General features: G+C 39.7%; 1 protein-coding gene across 8 annotated transcripts in view; it reads left to right on the plus strand.

The window, feature by feature from the left end:
- HEG1 (heart development protein with EGF like domains 1) overlaps positions 1 to 22,997 on the plus strand; it is a 94,510-nt gene that overhangs the window by 33,832 nt on the left and 37,681 nt on the right. For 3 of the 8 annotated variants that reach the window (XM_050916893.1, XM_050916897.1, XM_050916898.1), the window contains exons 4-12: positions 1,686 to 2,018; positions 3,557 to 3,898; positions 5,648 to 5,989; positions 6,660 to 7,001; positions 13,054 to 13,395; positions 15,716 to 16,057; positions 17,717 to 18,061; positions 18,583 to 18,924; positions 20,071 to 21,489. In XM_050916893.1, coding sequence (XP_050772850.1) covers positions 1,686 to 2,018; positions 3,557 to 3,898; positions 5,648 to 5,989; positions 6,660 to 7,001; positions 13,054 to 13,395; positions 15,716 to 16,057; positions 17,717 to 18,061; positions 18,583 to 18,924; positions 20,071 to 21,489 — 4,149 coding nt within the window. Of the gene's footprint in view, positions 1 to 1,685; positions 2,019 to 3,556; positions 3,899 to 5,647; positions 5,990 to 6,659; positions 7,002 to 8,838; positions 8,991 to 10,828; positions 10,981 to 13,053; positions 13,396 to 15,715; positions 16,058 to 17,716; positions 18,062 to 18,582; positions 18,925 to 20,070; positions 21,490 to 22,997 lie in introns of all 8 variants that reach the window. The other 5 variants (XM_050916894.1, XM_050916896.1, XM_050916899.1 and 2 more) reach the window with 5 other exon arrangements.

Consider the following 22,997-nt stretch of genomic DNA (forward strand, 5'->3'; position numbering starts at 1 on the left):
AACGGTGCGGGCCGAGGGACATACTGGCCGCCACTTCCAGCAGCTCTCATTGGCCTGGAGCGACGAAGCGCGGCCACTGGGAGCCACGATCGGCCAAACCTGCAGACGCGGCAGGTAAACAAACCGGCCTGGCCCTCCAGGGGCTTTCCCTGCACAAGCGGCGGAATAAGTTGGGGAACCACTGCCCTAAGGGTCTGTCTTGGGTCCAATACAATTCAATATTTTCATTAACAACATAGATGATGGAGAGGAGAGTGTGCTTATAAAATTTGCAGATGACACCAAGCAGGGAGGGGTTGCTAGCACTTTGGAGGACAGGATTAGAATTCAGAATTATCTTGATAAACTGGAGACTTGGTCTGAAATTGACAAGATGAAATTCAATAAAGACAAGTGCAAAGTACTGCCCTTAAATTAAAACTCAAATGCACAAATACAAAATGAGGAATAACCGGCTAGGCAGAAAAGGGTCTGGGGATTAGAGTGGATCACAAATTGAATATAAGTCAGCCGTGTGATGCTGCAGCAAAAAAGACAAATGTCATTCTGGGATGAATTAACAGGCGTGTCGTATGTAAGACATGGGAGGTAAATGTTCCATTCTACTCAGCACTGATGAAGCCTCAGATGGAGAGCACCGTGTCCAGTTTTGGGCACCACACTTTAAGAAAAATGTGAACAAGTTGGTGAGAATCCAGTGGAGAGCAACAAAAATGGTAAGAGAGTTAGAAAACGTGACCTCAGAGGAATGGTTGAAAGAATTGGGCATATTTAGTCTAGAGAAGAGAAAAGGGGAGGCGGGGGGGAACCTGATAAGTCTAAAAATAGTAAAAAGTTGTTATTAAGAGGATGGTGTTCAATTGTTCTCCATGTTCACTGAGGGTAGGATAAGAAATAGTTGGCTTAGTTTGCAGCAAGGGACATTTAAGTTAGATATTAGGAAAAACTTTCTAACTATAAGGCTGATTAAGCGCAGGAACAGGTTCCCAGAGGAGGTTGTAGAATCCCCGTCATTGGATGTTTTTAAGAACAGGTTAGACGAACACCAACAGGGATAGTCTAGGTCAGGGGTAGGCAACCTATGGCACGCGTGCCAAAGGCGGCATGTGAGCTGATTTTCAGTGGCACTCGCACTGCCCAGGTCCTGGCCAACGGTCCGGGGGGCTCTGTATTTTAATTTAATTTTAAATGAAGCTTCTTAAACATTTTAAAAACCTTATGTACTTTACATACAACAATAGTTTATTTATATATATTAGACTTATAGAAAGAGATCTTCTAAAAACGTTAAAATGTATTACCGGCATGCAAAACCTTAAAGTAGAGTGAATACACAAAGACTCAGCACAGCACTTCTGAAAGGTTGCTGACCCCTGGTCTAGGTATAGTTAATACTACCTCAGCACAGGGGGAAGTACTAGATGACCTTCTTGAGGTCCATTCCAACCCTACTACATTTCTATGACTCTATGAATAGACATCTGTCAGTACTTGCAGGGTTTCCTCAATATAAAGGTTTCAGTCAGTGATTTCTTTCCATGGTATCATTTATTTTCACCAAACTGAAACATTTTTATTTTCCCCGCTACACAAAAACTGTAAATCTGAACATTATTGGAAGAAAAATTGTCGAAGTGTTTTGACTTATGAGAATGGAATTTTAATATTTCTTTACCCTGTTTCAGCCATTGGAAGTAGCCATCAGCCAATTAGCGGCTCAGAGAAAAATATTGCCAATTCTCACATTGCCAGTACGTACATTTCAACTACATCCACCAGAGCTGGAGCGGGGATATTACAAGATCTAATAAACAGCAGCAGATCTTCTAATGCAACAGGAAACTCTACTTCTGGTACTGAAATGTCCAGCTCTTCGTATTTAACTCAGTCGTCATCTATATCTTCTATACCACTGACCAGTAGAATTCGTATCTCATTGGCTGCCACAGATTTCACAGAGCCTTCAACAGACCCTTTGCTTACACAGTCTCATTCTGCTTCAGAAACTGCTTCCAAAGGTGAGCATTATTAGTCCAGTAGCTTGCTGTTTTAAAGTTCTTTTAATTTATTTAAAAAACCCTTTGTGAACAAAATGCCTAATTATTCTTTTACTAGAGGAGGAATAATATTATATTTTGCACTATATAGCTTTTTCCCATAGATCTCAAAAAAGTTCACAACTAGGTAGCCATGGGTAGGCATCATTACTAGAGCTTGTGGGAAACTGGAGGGGTGGTTTGGATTTTTGGTGGAAAATTTCAACTTTTTGTAGAAAAACAAGAGTTTTTGGTTTTCAAGGTTTTGACTTTTTGACACTTAGTCAAAATTTTTACACAGAAAACTGACACTTTTCATGAAAATTTTCATTTAGTCAAAATCCAATTTTCTATCAAAAATAGTTTTGACTATCTCTAATCATTACCTCTGGTTGTGCTGCAAAACTCGGATTTGAACCCAGATCTTCTGAGTACCTGTCCTTTGCTGTATCTGTTGGACCATACTGCTGCCTGTGAACTCAGTCCAGTTATCAGTAATTCAAACTAAAGGCCGTGCTGACTTTGTTGTATCCACTAAGATTTGTGGTTCTTGGCCAGCTATCCTGGAGGAGTCTAATATCTACTTATTCCACTCCTTTGCATCACATGTGTTTTTGAATATCTAGGGTTTGTCTACACTGGGGCACTATTACACAGCAAGCCACTAGTTTGCCACGCAGCAAATATCCTGTGTGGACAATGCTACGGTGCACAAAGGGTATGTCTACACTGCAGTTAAACACCCCACAGCTGGCCCATGTCAGCTGGCTTAGGCTGCTGTGCTGTTTAATTGCAGTGTAGATATTCAGGCTCAGGCTGGAGTCCAGACTCTGGGAACCCGCTAGGGAGGAGCGTCCCAGAGCCCAGGTTCCAGACTGAGCCTAAACAGCCTGGTAGTTCCAGCCCCACAAGCCCAAGTCAGCTGAGACAGGCCAGCCGCAGGTGTTTAGTTGCAGTATACCCTAAAAGTTCCAGGAGCTGTGGCCATGTCTGCTTGTAAAGTATATTAAGTCAAAGAATGCTCCAGGACTTCTACTGCACCACAGCAGTGTCCACACTGGATGTTAGCGTGCAGCAAGCTAGTGCCCTGTAGTGTCCCACTTTGTCTTGCTACTGGTATCACCTTATATAGACAAGCCCTTAGTTATTCAGTGTTCTAAGCCTACTGAATTTAATTCCAAATATTTCGTTGTTTTATAATTTTGTATGTGCTAGCAGCATGGAATGCAATATGCAAAGCAGTATCACTGAATGATGAAGTTAAGCGTGCTGCTTGTTATTGCCACAGTTTTTTTTAGTTTCACTTTTCATGGTTTATGCTAATTTTTTGCGAGTATTAATTTCACATGGTGTTCTTCACCGTAAAGGGTTCAGATCTCTCTAAGCTGGCAATTTCTCGAGAATGAATAGTACCCATATTTAATATTCGTCCATGCATTATTTGCATCTGGGTGATATGAGAAGAAAACTTATCTGTTTGGATTTATGTATATGGAATTATAATCTTTATCATCTTTTAGCCATTGGAAGTAGCCACCAGCCAATTAACATCTCAGCTACAGAGAAAAGGACTTCCAATTTGTATACCACCAGTACAGACATTTCAACATCATTCACGAGAGGTGGAGAGAGGACGTTAAGGTCTCTAATGAACAACAGCACATTAACTGATGTAGCAGACAGCTCCACTTCTGACTTAGAAAATACCAAGTCTTCAGATTTACCCCAGCCCTCATCTCCTGTAGCACAGGTTGGAGGAAGTAATATCTCATCAAGTGACTTGACTGAGCCTTCCACAGAGTCTTTGCTTTCACATTCTTCCAAGATCCCAAGTTATTCGTCTTCCTCGAATGATCTTGCAGGTGGGTTTTGTGATTCCCAACTGTTGAATGCACTGTTTACAAACTTAAAATAAAAAGAACCTCTCCACCCCCCAAAACTGAGTCAACCCTTTTTTAAAAGAATCAGTTGCTTTTTAACTCAGAGACTTACCTATCTAACGTCCTTATATACTCCCCCGCCCCGTCACCATAGTATCTGAGCAGCACATAGTTTTTAATGTATTTCTCCTCACAACACCCCTGTGAGGAAAGGAAAGGCTGTTATTTCAATTTTGCAGATGGGGAGCTGAGTCACAGAGAAACTGACTGGTCCAACGTCACCATGCACCATGAAACCATTTTTTCTCTGCCAGATTTTGCCACTGTTCCCCATGTCCACCCAGTGTCAGATCCTGCAAGTACTCTCATTATGATGTGTGGGACTACATGCATTGTAAGATATTGGAGATTGAGGCACGTAGTGATTCTGTACCAACTAGCAGGATTGACAAAGGCATGCAGCTCTGGATTGCTTACCTTGAAACTGTACCTGTGGGTGGTACTTTGAAATATTTCTATAGGTGTTGAATTTCAATTCCCAACTTCACTGAATTTCATTACCAACTTTGCTTTAATAACACATTTTTTGGGTTTTTGAGCCTACTTTTTATAAAAGAGCGAAAGTTTCTAAAGATTCCTGGATATAAAGGCTCCGATTCTCTCCTGTGCTGAGGTCAGTGCAGGAGAATGGGAACTAGCACAAAGCAATTTACACCTCCCTGATTCACATGGTGTGTTGGCCATGGCACATAAGCATAAATTAGAGCATTTTAGGGACTGCTCTAACTTACATTACCTGACTATCACCTTACTGGATAATAAACCTATCAAGAATTATGTCCTGTCATACCCCCTGGCCATTCCCAACATGACTCCAATACTCCACCTTCCAGGATGTGTGTGAGGGGCAGTTGGCGTAGAAGCCAGCTATGCCACCTGAGGACTCCTCTATGCCTAGGGAATTTTCTGCTGGCCATTAAGGGGCAGGTTCCATCACTCTCTGTTACCTTTCTGCTTTAGGTCAGCCACAGGAAGCAATCTAAGTGACAGATTTCACTGATCAGAGGGGTAGCCGTGTTAGTCTGGATCTGTAAAAGCAGCAAAGAGTCCTGTGGCACCTTATAGACTAACAGACGTATTGGAGCATGAGCTTTTGTGGGTGAATACCCACTTCGTCGGCATGCAATATGTCTGTTAGTCTATAAGGTGCCACAGGACTCTGCTGATTTGCAGATTTCACTGAATAATTTTCTTTTAAGAAATTATCATTTTCTAAAGACTGAAAAGGTTCCAGGTATAATTTCACTTGCCATTTGTATATATCAATGAATGTGGTCTTAAGCTAACAGTGTAAGAAAGTGGACCCCATTTTATTAGTGTACAAAAGTCCCAGGTATTTGACTAGCTTGGTTCATAATCTATAATAATTCTAATGCATTATTCCTACTGTTAGGTTCTTAGTGTGTCAGCATCTTTGGAGAGACCTGCTTATAGAAATTGCAATCAGTAGAAAAGATTTGGTGTTTTTAAATACACAATGGTTAATACCCTTCTGATTTTATTCTTGACCTAATCTTTATAAGCCATATTCATTGCATAGCTTAATTTAAGTTAGACTTAAACTTTGGATTTATTTGGTTCTGTATTTCAGGGCAAAATCATTATAGCACTTGCAAATCGATTTTCATTTGGCCACCTTGAATTTAATTTTTTCTTTTAATCCCATTTTAGCTATAGTAAGTAGCAACCAACCAATTAGCATCTCAGCTACAGAAAAAAGAACTTCTGATTTACATACCACCGCTACATATCTTTCAACAACATTCATCAAAGGTGGCGAGAGGACCTTAAGATCACTAACAAATGGCAACGTATCACCTGATGCAGCAGAAAGCTCCACTTCTAATTTAGATAATACGAAGTCTTCTGATTTAACCCAGGCCTCAACCGCTGTAACACCAGGGCGAGGGAGTAATATCTCCTCAACTGACTTCACTGACTCTTCAATAGAGGCTTTGCTTACGCAGTCTTCCAATAGCTCAAGTTATTCGTCTTCACCAAATGATCTTGCAGGTGAGTTGTGTGATTTCACAGTTGGTTAGTGCACCATTGTCTTTTCAACGGCAAATGTGGGTGGTTTTATTTTTTTCGGCGGGGGAGGGGGGTGGAAGTCTGTTTTTCATAGAGCTCTCTGTGCAACCTTTCTCCTCTGGAACAAGTACAGGAATTTACTCAGTAATTTTCTTTTAAGTAATATTCATTTTCTAAGGACTGAATAATTCCCAGGTTTGTTTACCCACACAATATTTATATGTTTCAACAAATAAGTGCTATTAAACTATCAGTGTACGAAAGTGGATCACATGTTCTTAACAGCAGAGTGCCCACCACCTGGCTAATTTGGGCCATGCTTTATGTATAATCATTTCAATGCATCATTCCAAGTCTAATGAAATTCCTTCTGGTCCGTACCTTTCGCCCTTGGAGAGCCCTTCTTATGAAAGTTTCAATCAGTAGAAAATATATTGTTTTTTAAGTACCCTGTGATTTATACACAACTTGTTGTTCTTGATATAGTTTTTATAAGCCAAATTCATCCCATGTTTAGCTCCCTTTAAATTGATGGAATTATGTGTAGGACATAATTGGTCCTGTATTTCAGGGCAAAATTATTGTAGACCTCAAAAATCCAGTCAGATATGGGAATATCAAATGTAATTTCCATTTTTAATCCCCTTTCTAGCTATTGGAAGTAGCTACCAACCGATTAACATCTCAACTACAGAAACAAGGACTTCTGATGTGCATACTTCCAGTTCCTATATTTCAATGACATTCACCGGAGCTTCAGAGAGGACCTTAACGTCTCTAACAAACAGCAGCACATCGCCTGATGCAGCAGAAAGCTCCACTTCTAACTTAGGAAATATCAGGTCTTCAGATTTACCTCAGCCCTCGTCTGCTGTAACACAGGCTGGAGGAAATAATATCTCATCTAGTGACTTCACTGAGCCTTCCACGGAGCCTTTGCTTACGCATTCTTCCAAGATCCCAAGTTATTCGTCTTCCCCAAATGAACTTGCAGGTGGGTTTTGTGATTCCTCAGTTGGTTAGTGCACAATTCAAAAAAATGGTAAAAGAGCCTCCTCCTCACCAAATATTGAGTCAAACTCTTTTTTAAAGGAATCGATTGTTTTTTTAACTCAGAATTATACCAATCAGAATTACTTATATGACCCTCTGTTACCATAGAATCTGAGTGGTCCATCAACATAAGTTACAGAAGTTGAGGGGTTACTCTAACTTACACCAGCTGGTTATCTCCCTACTGAACCATAAGCTTATCGAGAATTATAATGCAGGCATGCTCTGTCCTGCCCCTCACCAGCCCCAATGTGCTTCCACTACTTCATTTTCCAGGTTGGGTGTGATGAGCTGTTGAAGTAGAAGCTTTCTGTGCCAGCTGAGAGAGCTCCTACACCAGAAGGATTTTCTTCTGGCCAGTTAGGCCAAGAATCCATCACTCTTTGCCTGATTTCGGTGAAATTCTTCTGTCCAGAAGTTTTTTGCTGTGAAAAACGAAGATTTGGTGACACTGAAATGTGTGATGATTTCATGTCACTTTTATCAAATTGTTCAGGTAAAAAACCCCAACAAAAGTACAAAAAAAAAAGGTCAAAACATTCTTTTCAACATTTTGGGAATGAATTATTTTAATTTTTCAGTTTGATATGACTTCATTTAGAAATATCCTTCAATTTTATTTTAAAAAGCAAAAATATTTTAAAGATACACCTCTATCCCGATATAACGCTGTCCTTGGGAGCCAAAAAATCTTACTGTGTTATAGGTGAAGCCGCGTTATATTGAACTTGGTCTGATCCATCGGAGTTCGCAGCCCTGCCCTCCTCCCCCCCCAGAGCACTGCTTTACCGCATTATATGCAAATTCATGTTATATCAGGTTGCGTTATATTGGGGTAAAGTTGTACTTGAAATCAAAATGAATCTTTTCTGTTTGATGTAAATAAAGTTTTTTTACTTTTCGTTTCACCAAAAATTTGTTGTCTTTTCAACACCAAATGTGATTATCTGGGGTTTTTTTGTTGGTTTTGGAGGGTTTTTTTGGAATTGCCAGAGACCTAAAAAGTCTGTTTTTCATAGAGCTCTCTGTGCAACCTTTCTGCTCTGGAACAAATACAGGAATTTAAGCCACCGTTTCACTCAGTAATATTCTTTTAAGTAATACTCATTTTCAAAGGACTGAATAATTCCCAGATTTGTTTTCCCATGCGGTGTCTATATGTATCAACAAATAAGTGCTATTAAACTAACTGTGTACGAAAGTGGATCACATCTTAACAGCAGAGTGCCCACCACCTGACTAGTTTGAACCATGCTTTTATTTATAATCATTTCAATGCATCATTCCAAGTCTAAGGAAATTCCTTCTGGTCCATACCTTTTGCCCTTGGAGAGTCCTTCTTATGAAAGTTTCAATCAATAGAAAATATACTGCTTTTTAAATACCCTGTGATTTATACACGACTTGTTGTTCTTGATATAGTTTTTATAAGCCAAATTCATCCCATATTTAGCTCCCTTTAAATTGATGGAATTATGTGTAGGACATAATTGGTCCTGTATTTCAGAGCAAAATTATTGTAGACCTCAAAAATCCAGTCAGATATGGGAATATCAAATGTAATTTCAATTTTTAATCCCCTTTTTAGCTATTGGAAGTAGCTACCAACCGATTAACATCTCAACTACAGAAACAAGGACTTCTGATGTGCATACTTCCAGTTCCTATATTTCAGTGACATTCACCGGAGCGTCAGAGAGGACCTTAACGTCTCTAACAAACAGCAGCACATCGCCTGATGCAGCAGAAAGCTCCATTTCTAACTTAGGAAATATCAGGTCTTCAGATTTACCTCAGCCCTCGTCTGCTGTAGCACAGGCTGGAGGAAATAATATCTCATCTAGTGACTTCACTGAGCCTTCCACGGAGCTTTTGCTTACGCATTCTTCCAAGATCCCAAGTTATTCGTCTTCCCCAAATGATCTTGCAGGTGAGTTTTGTGATTCCTCAGTTGGCTAGTGCACAATTCAAAAAAATGGTAAAAGAGCCTCCTCCTCACCAAATATTGAGTCAAACTCTTTTTTAAAGGAATCGATTGTTTTTTTAACTCAGAATTATACCAATCAGAATTACTTATATGACCCTCTGTTACCATAGTATCTGAGTGGTCCATCAACATATGTTACAGAAGTTGAGGGGTTACTCTAACTTACACCAGCTGGTTATCTCCCTACTGAACCATAAGCTTATCGAGAATTATAATGCAGGCATGCTCTGTCCTGCCCCTCACCAGCCCCAATGTGCTTCCACTACTTCATTTTCCAGGTTGGGTGTGATGAGCTGTTGAAGTAGAAGCTTTCTGTGCCAGCTGAGAGAGCTCCTACACCAGAAGGATTTTCTTCTGGCCAGTTAGGCCAAGAATCCATCACTCTTTGCCTGATTTCGGTGAAATTCTTCTGTCCAAAAGTTTTTTGCTGTGAAAAACGAAGATTTGGTGACACTGAAATGTGTGATGATTTCATGTCACTTTTATCAAATTGTTCAGGTAAAAAACCCCAACAGAAGTACAAAAAAAAAAAGGTCAAAACATTCCTTTCAACCTTTTGGGAATGAATTATTTTAATTTTTCAGTTTGATATGACTTCATTTAGAAATATCCTTCAATTTTATTTTAAAAAGCAAAAATATTTTAAAGATACAGATCTACCCCGATATAACGCTGTCCTCGGGAGCCAAAAAATCTTACTGTGTTATAGGTGAAGCCGCGTTATATTGAACTTGGTCTGATCCACCGGAATTCGCAGCCCTGCCCCCCTCCTCCCCAGAGAGCTGCTTTACCGCGTTATATGCAAATTCATGTTATATCAGGTTGCGTTATATTGGGGTAAAGTTGTACTTGAAATCAAAATGAAACTTTTCTGTTTGATGTAAATAAAGTTTTTTTACTTTTCGTTTCACCAAAAATTTGTTGTCTTTTCAACACCAAATGTGATTATCTGGGTTTCTTTTGTTGGTTTTGGAGGGTTTTTCTGGAATTGCCAGAGACCTAAAAAGTCTGTTTTTCATAGAGCTCTCTGTGCAACCTTTCTGCTCTGGAACAAGTACAGGAATTTAAGCCACCGTTTTCACTCAGTAATATTCTTTTAAGTAATACTCATTTTCAAAGGACTGAATAATTCCCAGATTTGTTATCCCACAAGGTTTCTATATGTATCAACAAATGAGTGCTATTAAACTAACTGTGTACGAAAGTGGATCACATCTTAACAGCAGAGTGCCCACCACCTGACTAGTTTGAGCCATGCTTTTATTTATAATCATTTCAATGCATCATTCCAAGTCTAAGGAAATTCCTTCTGGTCCATACCTTTTGCCCTTGGAGAGTCCTTCTTATGAAAGTTTCAATCAATAGAAAATATACTGCTTTTTAAATACCCTGTGATTTATACACGACTTGTTGTTCTTGATATAGTTTTTATAAGCCAAATTCATCCCAAAATAAGCTCCCTTTAAATTGATGGAATTATGTGTAGGACATAATTGGTCCTGTATTTCAGAGCAAAATTATTGTAGACCTCAGAAATCCAGTCAGATATGGGAATATCAAATGTAATTTCCATTTTCAATCCCCTTTCTAGCTATTGGAAGTAGCTACCAACCGATTAACATCTCAACTACAGAAACAAGGACTTCTGATGTGCATACTTCCAGTTCCTATATTTCAGTGACATTCACCGGAGCGTCAGAGAGGACCTTAACGTCTCTAACAAACAGCAGCACATCGCCTGATGCAGCAGAAAGCTCCACTTCTAACTTAGGAAATATCAGGTCTTCAGATTTACCTCAGCCCTCGTCTGCTGTAGCACAGGCTGGAGGAAATAATATCTCATCTAGTGACTTCACTGAGCCTTCCACGGAGCCTTTGCTTACGCATTCTTCCAAGATCCCAAGTTATTCGTCTTCTCCAAATGATCTTGCAGGTGGGTTTTGTGATTCCCCAGTTGGTTAGTGCACCGTTTACAAACATAAAACAATAATCAGAACCTCCCGCCCCCCCCAAAGAACTGTGATTCTATTTTTTTTAAAATAGAATCACTTGCTCTTAAATTCAGACTCATACCCACCAAAGGTCCTTTTATTTCCCCCCTGTTACCATAGTATCTGAGTGCTTAACAATCTTTAATGTGTATCTTCTCACAACACCCCTGCAAGGTAGGGATTATTATCCCCATTGTACAGATGGGAAACTGAGGCACAGAGCTGCTAAGTGACTTACCCATAGATCATACGGGAGGTCTGTGGTAGAGGAGGAAACTGAAGCCAGGTCTCTCAAGTCCCTGCCTTTGCACCGTAGTCCCCAGACTATACTACCCATCTACACTGCTCTGATCATTTTACTCACTGTTGTTAAAAAAGGGTAGCAATCCGTTTATTTGTCTACAATCTCACTATTTTTTCTCTGCCAGATCCTGCCACCACTGCTCATGTCGAGCAGTACCATGCCTTGCAAGTACTCCCTTTACGCTGAATGAGACTACTTGCAGAGGAGGGTATTACTCAGTGTGAGTAAGAGGGGAAATCAGGCCCTTAGGGATTCTTTACCCACTAGCTGGATTAGAAAGGCATACAATCTTGCTAATTTATACTTACACTGTACCTGTGGGCTGTACCTCTAAATATTTCTAGAGTTGTTGAGTTCCAGTTCAAAAGTCATTGACTGAAACCTTCAATAACTTCACTGCATTTCATTACAAACTTTTGGTTTGATGGCTTAAGCCCATTTTTTACATACAGATGGCAACGTTTCTTAAGATTTCTGAATATGAAGGCTCAGATTCCTGTGCTGAGTTCTGTGTGGTACAGGAGGCGGGCAGTTGCCAGGAAGCAAGTTATACCTCCCTGATTTTCATGGTGCTTTTGTACTGGGCCTGGCCTATTGGCATAAGTTAGAGCACCTTTGAGTCACTCTAATTTACACAAGCTGGCTATCTCCCTGTGGGACCATAAGCCTATCTAGAATTGGTGTAGAATTGACGTAATGCCCTGTCCCGCCCCTTGCCATTCCTAGTGTGCCTCCAAAACTCTACCTTCCAGATTGTGTGCGATGGGCAGTTGACATAGAAGCCAGCTATGGCAGCTGAGCGCTCCCCTATGGCCATGTAGGGTCAACTTCCATCGCTCTGCCTGAATTGGGCAAAATTAGAAAAAAGTCAAAACATTTCATTTTGTTATTTTTTAATTTTGATTGTTTACATTTTTTGGTTTAATTGACTTTTCATTTAGAAATCTCCTTCAATTTTATTTTTTTAATGCAAAAATATTTTTAAAGTACTTGATATCAAAATAAAACACTTTTGTTCAACTGAAATTAATATTTTTTTTACTTTTCAAATCACCAAAAATGTCAAATCATTTTGTTGTTTGGTCAACCCAAAATTTTGGTTTTGGTTTTTATTTTATTTTATTTTATTTTATTTTAATCGCTAGAGAGCTAAAAAGTCTGTTTTTCACAGAGCGCTAATCTCTACAGCCTTTTCCCACTGGAACAACTAGAGGAATCTAAGCCACAGGTTTCACTCAGTAATTTTCTTTCAAGTAATTATTATTTTCTAAAGACTGAATAATTTCTGGATTTATTTTCCCATGCAGTATATATATGTATCAATAAGTGTTGTTAAACTAAAAATGTAGGAAAATGGATCACATCTTCTTAATGGGAAAGTATCTATCACCTGACTAGATTGGGTCAAGGTTTATTATAATAATTCATTGTGGTCTGTACCTTTCATCCTTGGAGAATCCTTCATATGAAGATTTGACTCAATAGAAAATATATTGTTTTTTAAATACCCAGTGATTTATACACAGCTTGTTTTTCTTTATCTAGTTTTTATAATCCACATTTATCCCATCTTTCGCTCCATTTAAATTGATGAAATGATAAGTGGAACATAACTGGTCTTGTATTTCAGGGCAAAATTATTATAGAACTCACAAATCCGATCAGATTTGGGCATATCAAATTTAATTTCCATCTTTTCATCCCACTTTAGGTATTGGAAGTAGCCACCAACCAATTAGCATCTCAGCTACAGAAACAAGCACTTCTGATTTCCATACTTCCAGTACCTATATTTCAATGACATCCCTCAGAGGTGAAAAGAGGACATTAAGGTCTCTAACCTACAGCAGCACCTTGCCTGATATGACAGACAGCTCCACTTCTTACTTAGAAAATACCAAGTCTTCAGATTTACCCCAGCCCACGTTTCCGGTAGGACAGGCTGGAAGAAGTAATATCTCATCAAGTGACTTCACTGAGCCTTCCACAGAGTCTTTGTTTACACATTCTTCCAAGATACCAAGTTCTTCATCTTCTCCAAATGATCTTGCAGGTGGGTTTTGTGATTCCCAACTGGTTATTGCACAGTACTAAAAAAAAATGATAAAAAGAGCCCTTCACTACTCCCAGAAAACTCAGTTGACCCGTTTTTAAGGAATCAGATGTTTTTTTAGTAATTCAAGCCCAGGAAAGGCCATAAAGTCAGAGTTTAAGGCCACAGGAACCACTAGATCATTAAGTCTGACTTCCTGTATATCACAAGCCACCAACAGCACCAAGCATCCGCCCACTTAACCTGATGACAGAAATGAGACCACAGTATTACAGCCCACAAGATACTAGACTGTTACGTGCCACAGGCAGAGGATTGGAGGAACTGAGGTGCACAGGTCCTTATATTGCCTCTGTTACCTTAGTATGTGAGCACCTAACAATCTTTAATGTATTTTTCATCACAATAGCCTGTGAGTCAGGGAAGTACTGTTATCCCCATTTTACAGATGGGAAATGGAGGCACAAAGAGCTTTGTTAAAGGTCACACAGGGAAGTTTGTAGCAGTGCTGGGACTTGACCTCATGCTTCCCAAGTCCCAAGCTAGCACTCTACCAGCTGGACCAGCCTTCCCTTCTAGCACACATCTTAATATTTTAATCGCTTTAAAAAAAAGCCATTTTTTCTCTAGAATGACACCATTTTTTCTCTGCCAGATTTTGCCACCATAGCTCACATCCATAGTGCCAGGCTCTGCAAGTAGTCCCATTATGCTGAACGGGACTGCTTGCAGAGGAAAGTTTTACTCAGTTTAAGTAAGGGGGAAGGTTCAGGCCCTTAGTGACTTCTGACCAACCAGTGGGATTGGAGCAGGCAGGCAATCTTGATAGTTTACATTTAAACTGCACTTGTATACTGTACTTTTAAATATTTCTGTAAGCGTTGAATTTCAATCAACTTCAGTGCTCCAGCTTTGCTTTAGTAACACCCTTTATGGCTTTTTGAGCCCACTTTTTACAGAGATGTTAACATGTCTAACGGTTCCTGATTATAAAGATATAATAAAATTCCTGTGCCAAGATCTGCTCAGCATATGAGGCGGGGAAATTTCCATGGAGCAAAGTTTCATTTCCCTCATTCTCCTGTGCATGTGCACTGGCCCAGGCCCAGCAGCATAACTTAGAGCAGTTTGGGGGTTGCTCTAGTATACACCATCTGGCTAGCTTCTTATGGAATCATAACTCTACTGAGAATTGGTGTAGTGAGGGTATGCCCTGCCCCCTTGCTAGCCCCAGACTGCATCCAATACTCCACCTTCCAGGTTGTTTGTGAGAGGCAGTTGGTGCAGAAACAAGCTGAGACCTTCTCTTCAGCAAGGGAATTTTCTGCTGGCCATTTAGGTCAAGTTCCATTATTCTCTATCACTTTTCTCCTCTGCATCAGCCACTGGAATCTAAGTCACAAGTTTCACTCAATGGTTTTCTTTTAAGTTACCATTTTCCAAAGACTGAACAATTTCCTGATTTGTTTTTATATCTATCTATCTATCATCAGTTTGTAAGTGTTGTTAAGGTAACAACATGGAAAAGTGGACCACATCTTCTTGGTGTAGGAGATTGCGCACTACCTGACTAATTTGGGTCACACTTTGATGATAATGATTTGTAAACATTATTCAAAAGCTCTAATGGTACTTATTTTGTCTGTACCCCTCATCCTCTGAGAGTTCTGTTTATAAAAGTTTCTACCAATAGGAAAGATTTTATTTTAAATACACAATGATCTATACACAACTATTTTTCTTGATCTATTCTTTATAAACCAAATTCATCCCATGTGTAGCTCCATTTTAGTTAATGGAGTTACACACTGGATTTATTAGGTTCTGAATTTCAAGGAAAATTATTATAGAATTCACAAATCCATTCTGAGTTAATATAATTTCCACCTTTGGCTATCATAGCTGCCATTGGACATAATTATCAGTACCTTAGCAGCTCAAATACAGGAAAAAGAATGTCCAGTCCTTGTACTGACATTATTTCTATAGTTTTAAAATGTTTGTAAGTGCTAGTAGCATGCAATGCGGAGCAGTGTAACTGGAGGGAGAAGTTAAGCATGCAGCTTGTTAGTCCTACAGTTATTTTTTTGGTGGCACTATTCATGGCTCTAATATTCTTTTTTGCAAATAATAAATTCAGGTGTTACTGAATATGAAGTGTACTTGTCTTTCCAAAGCAGCATTTTCTCCAGACTGAAACTTAACCCTGTTTCAATATTCATACATGCACTGTGTTCATTTGTGTTCTGCTCGAAGAAAACTCATTCATGTGTTCGAATTTATTCCTATGAAATTATAATTTTTCTTTATCATATTATAGATATGGAAAGTAGCCACCAAACAATTAACATCTCAGCTACAGAGAAAAGGACTTCTGATTTGCATACCACCAGTACTTACATTTCAACAGCATTCACCAGAAGTGGAGAGAAGACGTTCAGGTCCCTAACAAACAGCAACACATCACCTGATGCAACAGAAAGCTCTACTTTTAACTTAGGAAATACCGAGTCTTCAGATTTACGCAGGCCCTCATCTCCTGTAGCAGAGACTGGAGGAAGTAATATCTCATCAAGTGACTTCACTAAGCCTTCGACTGAGCCTTTGCTTACATATTCTCCCAAGATCCCATCTCCTTCGTCTTCATCAAATGATCTCGCTGGTGAGTTTTGCAATTCCCAGCTGGTTATTGCAGCGTTTTAAAAACAGTAAGAGAGAACCTCTCACCCCACAAAACTAAGTCCACCCTTTTCATTAAAGAATCAGTTGCTCTTTAACTCAGACTCATACCTATGAAAGGTCCTTATATGGCCTCTAGTAATATTGTGTCTGAGTGCCTAACAATCTGTAATGTATTTATCCTCCCAACACCCTGGTGAGGTAGGTGAGTGCTGTTATCCCCATTTGACTGATCGGGAATTGAGGCAGAGAAAAACCAAGTGACATGTCCAAGGTCAGATAGAAAGATCAGGGAATTAAATATGGGGCTCCCAAGTCCCAAGCTAGCACCCTAACCCTGGACCAACCTTCTCTTCTAGCACTGCTCTGAATATTTTAATAGTCATCCATTTTTTCCCTCCACAATAGTACAGTTAATTTCAGCTGGATTCTGGCACAATTGCTCATGTTCAGCAGTGCCATATCCTGCAAGTACTCCCTTTATACTGAATGGGAGTATATGTATTGTAAGATATTAGTGTGAATATAATGGCAATGTAGCCGTTAGGGAATGGCTACATTGCCATTAAAAACCTGCGGCTGGCCTGTGCTGGCTGACTCAGGCTTGCAGGATTTGGGCTAAGGAGCTATTTAATTGCAGTGTAAACATTCGGGCTTGGGCTGGAGCCCAGGCTCGCAGGCTCTGCAAGGTGGGAGGGTCCCAGACCTTTGCTGCATCCTGAGCCCAAACATCTACACTGCAATTAAACAGCTGCTTACACTAACTCCTGTGAGCCTGAGTCAGCTGGTATGGGCCAGCCGCAGGTGTCTAATTGCAGTGTACACATACCTTTAGTGATTCTTTACCAACTAGCTGGACTGTAGAGGCATACCATCTGGACTGCTTAGATTTAAACTGTACCTGTAAACTGTACCTCTATTCCTATAGGTGTTGAATTCGAATGCCTATCTTCACTGAATTTAATTTGTTTTAGTAACCCCTTTTATGGCTTTCAGAGCCTGCATTTTACAAAGAGATGCCCAAACTTCTGAAGATTTCTGAATATAAAGGCTCAGATTCCTGTGCTGAGGTCTGCTTAGTTCAACAGGAAGGGAACTACCAGGGATCAAGTTACACCTTCCTGATTCTCAAGGTGCATTTGCACTGGCCCTGGCCCATAAGCATAAGTTAGATGAGCTTAGGGGCTGCTCTAACTTGCACCAGCTGGCTATATCCCTATGAGATCACAAGTCTACAAAGAATTGGTATAGTGCAGGCATGCTCTGTCCTTTTCCCTCATATGTCCCAGCATGCCTCCAGTATTCCACCTTTCAGGCTGGTGTGATGGGCAGTTGGTGTAGAAGCCAGTTATGCCACCTAATAGCTCCCTGCACAAACAGAATTTTCTGCTGGCCATTGTGGGCCAGGATCCATCACTCTGTGCTACCCTTCTCTGGAACAGCTAGAGGAATCTAAACGGTAGGTTTTAATGATTCTCTTTTAAATAATTGTAACATTCTAAAGATTGAATAATTTCCAGATTTGTTTTCAGATGCCTCTGTGTGTGTGTGTGTGTGTATGTGTGTGTGTAAAGAACTATTATTGTTCTGCTCAAGATGTGCATATAAAAACTTTAATTTTCAGATTTTAATTCCTTTTCAGGAGTCGGAAGTAGCCATCAATCGGTTACAATTTCAGACAGAGAAAAAGAGATTTCCAGTTCTCCTACTCATAGTACGTACGTGTCAACAACATTCACCAGAGGTGGGGAGAGGACATCCCAATCTCAAACTCGCAGCAACACATCAACTGCGGCAACAGAAATCTCCACTCATAATATAGACGCGGCCGAATCTTCAGATTCAACCCAGTTCTTATCTTCTGTATCACAGGCTGGAGGTTTCAATATCTCATCAAGTGATGCCGATTTCACGGAGCCTTCCACTAAGCCTTTGCTTACTGATTCTTCCAAGAGCTCAGCGTTGTCTTTACCAAATGATACACCGTGTGAGTTTTCCGAACTCAAAAATCTCATTTTGATAAGAAAAACATTCTCTCCCACTCCTCTCCAATGTGGGTTATGCATACTGTTATCGCTAACAAATTCAGAGCCACTGCAGTTGCCAGACACAATATTTGTAAGCAGTAATGATTCTCTTCAATGAGATCACCTACACAGCATTTGGTATTTAACAGTGACCTAACGGCGTAGGAAAGTGGACCACATCTTCTTAGTGTAGGAGATGTTCACTTCCTGACTCGTCCAGGTCATACAAGTAATTCTAATGCATCATTCCAACTCTACTGACACACATTGTGTCATCAATAGAAATTATATTGTTTTTTTAAATACTCAGTGACTTATTTGTAAAAAGTGTTCATAAACCAAATTAATCCCATGCATACCTCCATTTAAGTTGCTGGAGTTATTTGGCCCTGTATTTCAGGGTAAAATTATTATAGCACTCACAATTTCATTCTGATTTGTGCATATAAAATTTAATTTCCACCTTTTAATCCCATTACAGCTGTTGGAAGTAACCATCAGTCTCTTAGCAGCTCAAAAACAGAAAAAAGAATTTCCAGTCCTTATACGGACAGTATGTACAGTTCAGCTACGTTAACCGGAGGTGGAGAAAGGACCTCACAATCTCTGACAAATAGCACATCTACCCATACAACAGAAAGCTCCACTTCATATACAGAAATTGCCAATTCCTCAGGATTAATTTACTCACCTTCAATGGCACAGACTAGAGGGACGAGTATCTCAGCAAATGATATGGGTTTCACTGGGTCTTCAACTGAGACTTTCTTTATACGTTCTTCCAAGATACCAACTTACTCTTCTTTCCAAAATGATCGTTCAAGTAAGTGTTTTGTGTGTATGTTACCTTGAGAATGCCAGTCTTGTATACAAAATCTCACCAGTGCATTAAATACTTTCCATGTGGGCAGACAGATGATGGTCCCATATACCCATGTGCTATCTAAAGTAACCGAATCAAAGCCAAGCTCACACGTTTTGGGGAATCTTTCCAAAGGGGTATACATCCAGCTAACTAGGATTATTAACATTGAAACTGTGATTCTTGATTGGCTAGTATTAGTAGAAATCTGATAGATATGCTATTCTTTCGCATTCTACCTTATTTTTTATGGGTGGAGTTTTCAGAACTGCTTACTCAGTTCCCAGTGAAACCAATGGGAGCTTTCAGCAAGAGCAGAATTAGGCCAATTCAGAAGGACTTTTGAAAATTCCATCCTATATTTCTAAGGACATTGCCAAATTCACTGTAAACACTGAAATTCACTACACACACACACTCTTCCAACAATTAACTGTAAAATAAATGTTAATATTCTGTGTCATCCACAGCTAACTTTTCAAAGAGACGTGTTGTACTTTTGAGGATTCCCGATTATAAAGTCTTTGATTAATGAATTTTTATAGGACATTATATTGTTTTATACACACTAACATAGAACATGTCCTTGAAAGTAATTTCTTCTTATGGAGGCATGAGAATTCTTCTGTGCAAAAACAGATTAAAAAAAGACTGGTTTTTCTTAATTTGGAATGGAGGAAGAGAGTTAGAGGATAAGGTCATTCTGAATGATATAGAGGACAAATGGACTTTGCTATTTACCCTTTCACAAACTACAAGAGGAGGACATAGTACTCAATCACGTGAAAAGGCAACACATTGAAAAGAGATAAAAATACTTATTAGTGAACATACATTTCCTGTGTGGGACTCAATGCTGCAAGAGTTTGAGGTTAACATTTCAGAATGTGTTAAAAATTCCATTATAGTCTTAAGTACATAGTTACATTTGCAAAAACATTGCACTCAAGCTACTTTTCACTGGCAAATAACCTCCTTACAAACTGATAGACTGGATGGACCAATACACAGACTAGTCAATTTTATGTATCAGACATATAATTTCAGTAAAATGCAAAAATATTTTGATATATATTACTGTTATGTACTTTTTTTCTTCTATTCCAGGCATTGCAAGTAGCCATCAACCAATTAGCAGCATCGACACCGAGAAAAGGACCTCTGTTTCTCGCACTGACAGCATGTACATTCAAACCACATTCAGTAGAGGTGGCGACAGGACATTACTGTCTATATCAAATAACAGCACCTCTGCCGAATCATCAGAAAGTTCCACTTTTTATGCAGAAATTTCCAACTCTTCAGATTTAGCACAATCCTCATCTTTTATGGCTCAGAGCGGAGGAAATAACATATCGTCAGCTGACGGGGATTTAATTGCTCCATCTACGAAGCCTTTGCTTGTACATTCTTCCAAAATGCCAACTTACTCTTCTACAGTCAATCTACAAAATGCAGCTCCGTTTTCCACTGGCACTGAATCGTCACCAATTGATAGCTCATCATTATCTTCATCAGTATTTCCATCCTCTTCCTCGATGTCATCATTACATCACTTGCTTTCATCAACGCCATCGCCACCTCATTCATTTGCATCCTCAGAGTCATCTCTCCCATCCTCTTCATCAGTGATACCATCATTGTCACTCCCACCACCATCTTTGTCATCATCTTTATCCACCTCCTCATCAGTTGCATCATTTCCTTTATTAACATCCATATTACCTTCATTTTCTTTAGCATCTTCACCATCACAGGCTGGTGACAGTTTTCAAACCGGCAGGTCCAGCGTTACATCAGGAGGGACAGACAGAATGGAGCCATCGACTGTTGTGTTCTCTGAGAGTACACCCAGACAGTACAGCAATCACAGCAGACCACACCAATTGAAAGAGAGCACTAGTTTCGAAACCATAGGACCACTTCCTCTTCAGACTGAATCTATGGAACAGCTCAGCGGTCACTCTTCATCCACATCAGCTTCCACACTTGTAACAGAGAGCTCCACAGGAGGCACCTTCACTTCCAGTGGGGACCATTTTGAAAAGACCTCTTTGCTTCTGACAACAGCTGCTCCAAGTGTGAGCAAGGATACCCAACACACTGAGATGGCAAAAGCATCAACCAGTATCTTGCCAAATATGACAGGTCAAAGGGATGTGTTTCCTGCAGCGGAATTAACAACAGAGAAAACAGTTACACTGTCAACAGACATGATTTTGGGGCCACAGCATTCTGTGCCAACTACAGATCATTCTATTACTATGAAAACTCGCAGAGTTCAAACTGCTGCCACCACGACACTGGCCTACATAACTGGAGTAACTACAAAATCAATGGAAACTAGCACTGCAACTAGCATTAAAATCACCGAAGAAAATATCCCAGCTACACATCCTTCCAAAACGTCTTCCCTGAGCAAAACCACTGCAGGGTTTTCCACCACTTCGGCAGCAGCTACCAAACCAACTACTGTTGCTCTGTTCAGTCGCACAAGGGCATTAGTAACTACTTCTCATACAACAGGTAAAACAGCTAAAAGGTTGCCCAGAAACACTAGGTATGTAGAATGAAGAGAACATCAGACATAGTTTATGTAACAACCTTTGAGGATATGCGTTAGTCTTAATTCTAGGTGTTTTTAAGCATTTGAAACAAAAGGAGAGAGTTTAATAGATTCCCCAGTTGAAAAATGCAGAAAATTCTGTTGGAAATTTTACCAAAAGCTAATTAAAATTCAAAAACTATTGACCAGCTCTCCTTGTACATTTTGAATTAACAATTTCTTTATTTCTCATTAAAAATAGATACATATAAATATGTCTTGTTCATGAGGAAAGACAGTTGGCCAGCATTAGTATTTGCGTTGGAGCTTGTCCTGTTATTACAACCTATGATCATTTTCTTTCTCTCTCTCTGTATATATAATCTCCCTCAAAAGGGCCTGTCATAAGAACAAAAGAATGGCTGTCCTGGGTTAGACCAATGATCTGTCTAGCCCAACATCCTCTCTTCTGACAGTTGCTGGTGCCAGATGCTTCAGAGGGAATGAACAGAACAGGGCAATTATTGAGTGATCCATCTACTGTCATCCAGTCCCAGCTTCTGACAGTCAGAAGCTTAGAGACAACCTGAGCACATGGTTGTGTCCCTGACCATCTTGGCTAATATCCATTAATGGACCTATCCCACGAGTTCTTTTTTGAACCCAGTTATACTTTTCGCCTTCACAACATCCCCTGGCGCTGAGTTCCACAAATTAACTATGTGTTGTGTGAACAAGGACTTACTTATTTTAGTTTTAACTTCGGTGTTTATTAATTTCTTCGGCTGAGCCTTGGTTCTTGTGTCATGTGAAGGAATAAATAACACTTCCTTATTCACTTCCTACACACCATTCATGATTTTATAAACCTCTATCATATCCCCACCTCAGTTGTCTCTTTTCTAAGATGGACACTCCCAGTCTTTGTAATCTCTCCTCAAATGGAAGTTGTTCCATACTCCTAATCATTTTTGTTGCCCTTCTCTACTTTTTCCAGTTCTAATATATCTTTTTTGAGAGGGGGCAACCAGAACTTCACACAGTATTCAAGGTGTGGGTGTACCCTGGATCTATATAGTGACATTACCATCTTCTTATCTATCCCTTTTCTAATGGTTCCTAACATTCTGTTAGTTTTTTTGGCTGTTGCTGCATGCTGCACAGATGTTTTCAGAGAACTATACACAATGACTCCAAAATCTCTTTCTTGAGTGGTAACAGCTCCTTTAGACCCCATCGTTTTGTGTGTATAATTAATATTATGTTTTCTAATGTGCATTATTTTGCTTTTGTCACTTCTCTTGTTAGCGAAAGTCTAGGCCACATTCTGTATCCTTGCTGCATCTGTTGCCACAGTCTTCGTCATATTTTATATTTTGAAGAAAAGTAGGGAAAAGCGTTAAGCACGAGTTCCAGTTTTGCCTTTTATCGTCGCCAGTTATGTGTTAAGAACATGGAACTATATTGATATTAGAAGCAGAAACTTTGG

The sequence above is a fragment of the Gopherus flavomarginatus genome, chromosome 10, assembly GCF_025201925.1.
Source record: "Gopherus flavomarginatus isolate rGopFla2 chromosome 10, rGopFla2.mat.asm, whole genome shotgun sequence".
NCBI classification, from domain to species: domain Eukaryota; kingdom Metazoa; phylum Chordata; order Testudines; family Testudinidae; genus Gopherus; species Gopherus flavomarginatus.